Source organism: Coenobita brevimanus, chromosome 116, assembly GCF_032717465.1.
Source record: "Coenobita brevimanus isolate Jiangsu-jjx chromosome 116, ASM3271746v2, whole genome shotgun sequence".
Lineage (NCBI taxonomy): Eukaryota > Metazoa > Arthropoda > Malacostraca > Decapoda > Coenobitidae > Coenobita > Coenobita brevimanus.
Genome location: NC_137069.1, coordinates 35998033 through 36004042, shown reverse-complemented (window position 1 = coordinate 36004042; position 6010 = coordinate 35998033). Strand labels below are relative to the sequence as shown.

Here is a 6010-nt window from a genome sequence, read left to right as displayed (position 1 = left end):
CCAAAGGGTCAGAATGTAGAAGCTGAAGACGACATGCTCAGATCGTTATCAGATAGGTGTGAATGCATAACAGAACGTAGAAAATATCCAAGAACAATAATATGCTGTAACATCGAAGGTCTTCTGCCCAGAAAGAAAACGTACAAGATACAAATGCTAGAAGAATTAGCCACAGTGTACAATAGCGACATGATTAGCATAACAGAATCACATCTAAGGGCAGAAATCTACGACACTGAAGTGAAGATCAACAGATACCGAATCTTCCGCGGAGACCGCACTGAAGGGAAGAAGAAAGGTGGAGTAGTTGTGTACGTTAGTGAACACTTAGCACAAAGTACTTAGGTAGTAGCCACAAGAGCTAATGGCGAGATAGAATACGTTATACTGCATGTGGCCAAGTTGGAAACCATGGTCATTACCATATATCGACCACGAGGCTGCTCAACAGTGAATTTTCTCAGTATTCTAGATGTTGTTAGGTCAGAAATCGGAAAAAATGGCCCACCAGAACCCACCATTGTTTTAAACGGAGACTTTAACTTCCCTATAATAAACTGGCGATCACTCTCGGTATATGGAGGATCAACAGCTGATAGAGCACAGTCTGAGTCCCTACTGCAACTATGGAAGAATTTATGCTGCAACAGTTAGTAACGACTGCCACCAGGGGATCCAATATATTAGACCTGTTCTTAACTAATAATGAAGACCTGGTTGCGGGAATCAGGACCGAGGATACCAACCTATCAGATCATAGACTTGTTGTGGTAGAAACTACAATGAATGTACAACCTGGAGCATCAGACCATATAAATCAGAGCAATTCATTTACAATATTGAATTTCTTCCACGAAGATACAAGCTGGATAACCATCAATGATGAACTGCGCAATATACAGTGGAATACAGAAATGGATAATATGAACAGTGAACAGATATTTAACCTGATTCATTCTAAGCTTCTGGATATCTGTCTAAGGTACACCCCTAAAAAGAAACAACGACAACAACATCGTAGTAAGATTCCACGTGATCGCAAAATCCTGATGAGGAAGAGAACGAAGTTAGTTAAGCGGATGACTGCGAATTCAACAGAGAGCAACGCACTACGTCGGATGTTAGGTGATATTCAAAAACAGATAACAGAATCACATGAAAATGAACTACGATTAGCAGAATAACAAGCAATATCAGCCATCAAACAGAACCCCAAATACTTTTTTCGCTCTGCAAAATCAAAGGCCAAATTTCAAAGCAGGGTTGGTCCTTCAGAAGTCATTGGAGAACTAATCACCGTGCCGAAACAGATAGCTGATGCCCTGAATGATCAATATAAGTCTGTGTTCAGTCACAGTGACCAAGCTAAAGAATCAAAAGAACAGGAGGAGAGGGATAATGATAATACACTAGGGTACATTGATTTCGACTGGTCGGACATTGAGCAGGCCATTTCAGAAATCATCATGTATGCGGCAGCAGGCCCTGGCAACATTCCTGCCATCCTAATCAAGAAGTGCGCGGGTGCTATCTCACTGCCATTGCTGCTGCTCTGGTGTCGGTCTCTAGACACGGGAGAAATGCCTCTTATACTCAAACATGGAATCATCTCACCTATATATGAAGGAGGAAACAGACTACACCCGAAGAATAACAGACCGGTGGGCTTAATGTCACAAGTTATAAAAATATTTGAAAGGATTATAGTTAAAAAGCTATCGAAATTTATGGAGAACAATTCACTTCATAACAATCAGCAACACGGATTTCGACAAGGCCAGTCGGGTCTTTCACAACTCTTACAGCATCAAATTGAAATACTGAAAAAATCTAGAATCTGAACATGGAGTGGATGTTATTTATCTGGATTTCTCCAAGGCATTTGATAAGGTGAATCAGCAAACACTACTAAGCAAGCTCTACCGAATGGGGATCCAAGGCAAGATACTGGAATAGTTTAATAATTTTTTTCAGTGATAGAAGCCAGTCAGTAATCGTGGAAGGAGTTCACTCTTACAGTACTGAAGTGCTCATTGGAGTGGTACAGGGCTCTGCTATAGGCCCGATGCTTTTCCTCATTTATGCCATTGATATAGACCGGATATGAAATACTGCAGAGCAAGTTCATTCGCGAATGACACTAGACTGTTAGCCAAAATATCGAATGAACAACACTGTACCAAAATGCAAGATGACCTTAAGTCGATGTTTAAATGGGCGAAGAACAACAGCATGGAATTTAACACCAGCAAGTTTAAGATGCTTCGGTACCGACACCCGAAAGCGGACGTGATCAGCTACGAGTACAGAAGCCTAGAAAATGAAACCATTAGCTGTCACAGGAATACAAAATATTTAGGAATCACTATGAGTAACGATGCCAGCTTTGAACTACAAATAGATGAAATGGTCTCTAAGGCAAAACAACGGATGGGTTGGATTTTTCGTACATTCAAGACCCGGGAACCAGATGCGATGCTGACTCTGTATAGAGCAATGGTTTTACCCATCATCGAATATTGCAGCCAATTGTGGACCCCTGTTACCATCGGGCAGATAAGAAAAATTGAAGCGTTGCAGAGAACATTCACATCTAAAATACATGGCACTAATGCAATGGACTATTGGCAGAGGTTGCAGCATCTGAAGCTGTACTCCTTATAAAGACAGAGAGAAATATATATCATCATATATATTTGGAAAATCATCAATGATATTGTCCCTAACGTAAATTATAACGGAGAAAATCTTATCACAACACACTACAACTCAAGAAAGGGAAATTTATGCAGAATGCAGCCAATAAAAAGGACATGGCGACGAATACAGACACAGACAGAAGGGTCAATTATCGTGAACGGACCAAGGCTCTACAACTGCCTTCCCCAATCCATCAGAGACACGAAACACACACTGACATCATTCAAGAAGGCTTTGGATAAGTTCTTAGCAACAATACCGGACCAGCCATGTCTCCCCCACTATCATCAGATGGCGGAGGGCAACAGCATCCGGCAACAAGCAACCGAAACGCAATGGCGGCACACCAGTGTGGCTGGGGACTGATGTCCCAATCCTTAATCACAGGTGTGTGTGTGTGTGTGTGTGTGTGTGTGTGTGTGTGTGTGTGTGTGTGTGTGTGTGTGTGTGTGTGTGTGTGTGTGTGTGTGTGTGTGTGTGAGGCAAAGTGCATGTAAACGTTGTGTGCAAAGTTATGAAGTTATGCATGTGTTTGAGTTGCTCTCTCTCTCTCTCTCCTTGTCTATATAAATCTATGTATCTATCTATATGTACGTTAATCTCTCTCTCTCTCTCTCTCTCCTTGTCTATATCAATCTATGTATCTATCTATATGTACGTTAACCAGTCACGTCCCGAGGTTTTCCGCACCTATGACATCCCCCAGTCCCGAGCCTTTTTGGAAAAAAAATTTTTTTGCTAAAACTTCCGCTTATGTCGAGAAACGAAGGAAAATCACAAAGAAAGTGGTTCCCGCGGTCTGTAAGTGGTCCGTACAGGTGCGGTTCCCCCCCTCAGGTATGGTGTTCTCTAATGGGCTGGATATGCGTTTACGTTTTCTATGGTAAGGAATAATGGGAGAAACAACACACAACCCCTCTATATTTATTGAATTTGAACTAATAAACAATAACAGTAACAATATAATGGATTTCAGACACATATATAGGAAAAATAAGCATTGTACCATCAGTGCGAGCATAGCGAGTTTGGTCAGTCGTAACATGCTATATGCTATGTGTCTGGTATGAGTCAACCTATCATTTTTTCTACTTGTATACTTCTGTTTCAATGACATTTTACCAATTACAACTGTTTGTAAGTGTTTTCAGATGTTTTCATTCATTATGATGACATGCAGCATAAGTACAACGCACATCAGCTTAGTAAGCGCACTCGCTATGACTCGTATTTCAACATACCAAATTGTTTTATCACTTTCCAATTATTTTTCCCTTTACATAGAACCTTTCCTCCACCACTGTAAAGGTTTTCAATTATTTTCATTCATTACGAGGGCATTTAGCGATATGCTAGCGCATATTCACGTAGCAACCACGATCTCAAACACTCGTGTTTCATCATCTACTTTATTTATTCACTCCACTTATAATTTCCCACTTACATTACACACGTTTACACCCCTATAATGCACTGTACATACTTGCTGCCATTATTTATTCAAGTGAGCGTGAGAATATCGCCTGAAAATACCCTCGCAAGGAATGTTTCGACAAACATAATACTCACACACTTATATACTAATTCACTCACACACTTATATACTAATTCACTCACACACTTATATACTAATTATTCGCTTTATCACTTGCTGACTTTTATTTTGACTAATACGTGCCTTATTCATTCAACTGAGCGTCAGGAAATCGCATCTCTATACACACGCTATGAATATTTGACTTAGAATATATATCATCACTTACAATAATTTGAACTTATATTATACCCGTAAGAATTTCCCATAATAATAATTATATAATTACGGGCCGTATTTATTGCACTGAGCGACAGAATATCGCATCATAAAACCCTCGCTATGTAAGTTTCAACTTAGGGCAGATTTATATACTTACATACAATGTTTTCACTTATGTTCTACCCGTATCCACTTTATACTAATATTTGGAGATCAACATGACTGATAATTTCACTGAGCGTCTGTCTGTCACATTTACCTCATAATTTCAGCGTCCTTTCGCATTCACACCATACTAAAATTGCATCAACGTGTGATATTCACTAAAACATGGGTGAATACAGAGACCCATGTCACACTGCACGCACTCATAGCGGGTGTCCTTCCTCTGTGTCGTGAGTCTCACCTGGGAATTACTGCACACGTGACACCTCCGTTGGGGCCTAGGTCTGTTTGGCTGGGGAGGGATAGGAGTGGGGAAATGGCGGCCGGATATTCTCTGGGGAGTTTGGGCAATATGGGCAGTGCGGGTGCGATGTTGGGGCCTTTCAACAGCATACTTTGCAAAGATTTCTCTTGTGAGCTCCCTCACAAACCCTTCAAATGTTTCCTGAACTCCTGTTGTCATGGCGTGAAGGTGGTGGCAATTCAGAGCAGTGATATCTAGCAAGTGAAAGAAGTTTTTTATACCACTTCATCGTGGTCCTGGCACACTCTACCATCGATATCATGGAGTCTGACTGGTCCACGAGGCGCATGTTTATATTGTAATCCATAACACACTCAGGTTTCCAAACACGACGCCTGCTCTCGCTACGGTAATATACTGAATCAGTACGGTGCATCAAGGGGCAGTGAACCGTGGACAAGAGGCTTACTTCTCTGTTGTGGTTCCACATTGTTGCACGGATGTTGTTGGCTTTGAAGAAGACAACCTCATTCCTTGCAAGTTTCTGCCCTACCTTGGCCATGTGACGCCGGTTCACCTTTACGGTTCCACAGACTCCCGTTTCATGTGTGTGAAGATAACGAGCGAGAAGAGGGCTAGTGTACCAATTGTCGAGGTAGAGAACGTGACCACGATTAAGGTAGTCTTCTATCATCTTTACCACTGCTCCCGACAGTCCAATACTTCGATCTTCTATTATGTCTGTCTGTGCACCAGTGTACAAGACTATGTCTTGCACGTATCCAGTCCTACAGTCGCACATAACAAAGATCTTGAACCCAAAATGGTGCCTTTTTGCTGGGTATATACTGTCTGAATGAAATATTGCCTCTCCACAACACGAGACTCTCGTCTATGACGAGGTCTCTATAGGGATAGAATGAGGAACGAAAGGTTTGCCTGAGGTGATCAAAGACCAACCTAATTCGCCTCATTTTATCAGTGTTGTTTGCATTTGCAGGGTCATGAGCATCATAGAAATGGAGGCGACTTAGAATTTGTTGAAACCGATTACGGCTCATCACTTGACCAAATATGGGGATAAACATAACAAGGTCCCTAGTCCAGTAAGCAGGAATTCTATTCTTTCTTATAATACCCATCAA

At 41.3% G+C, this 6010-nt stretch overlaps 1 protein-coding gene across 1 annotated transcript; it reads left to right on the top strand.

Annotated features, from left to right (window-relative positions):
* The first annotated feature begins 2184 nt into the window (after positions 1-2184).
* LOC145418716 (uncharacterized) lies at positions 2185-2664 on the top strand. The gene has a single exon (XM_080287053.1). The coding sequence runs from the start codon at positions 2185-2187 to the stop codon at positions 2662-2664; it is 480 nt and encodes a 159-aa protein (XP_080143179.1).
* The last annotated feature ends 3346 nt before the right edge of the window (positions 2665-6010 follow it).

What these genes read in the sequence shown, in the direction of transcription:
- LOC145418716 (XM_080287053.1), top strand. Translation starts at nt 2,185, where the DNA reads ATGCAAGATGACCTTAAGTCGATGTTTAAATGGGCGAAGAACAACAGC.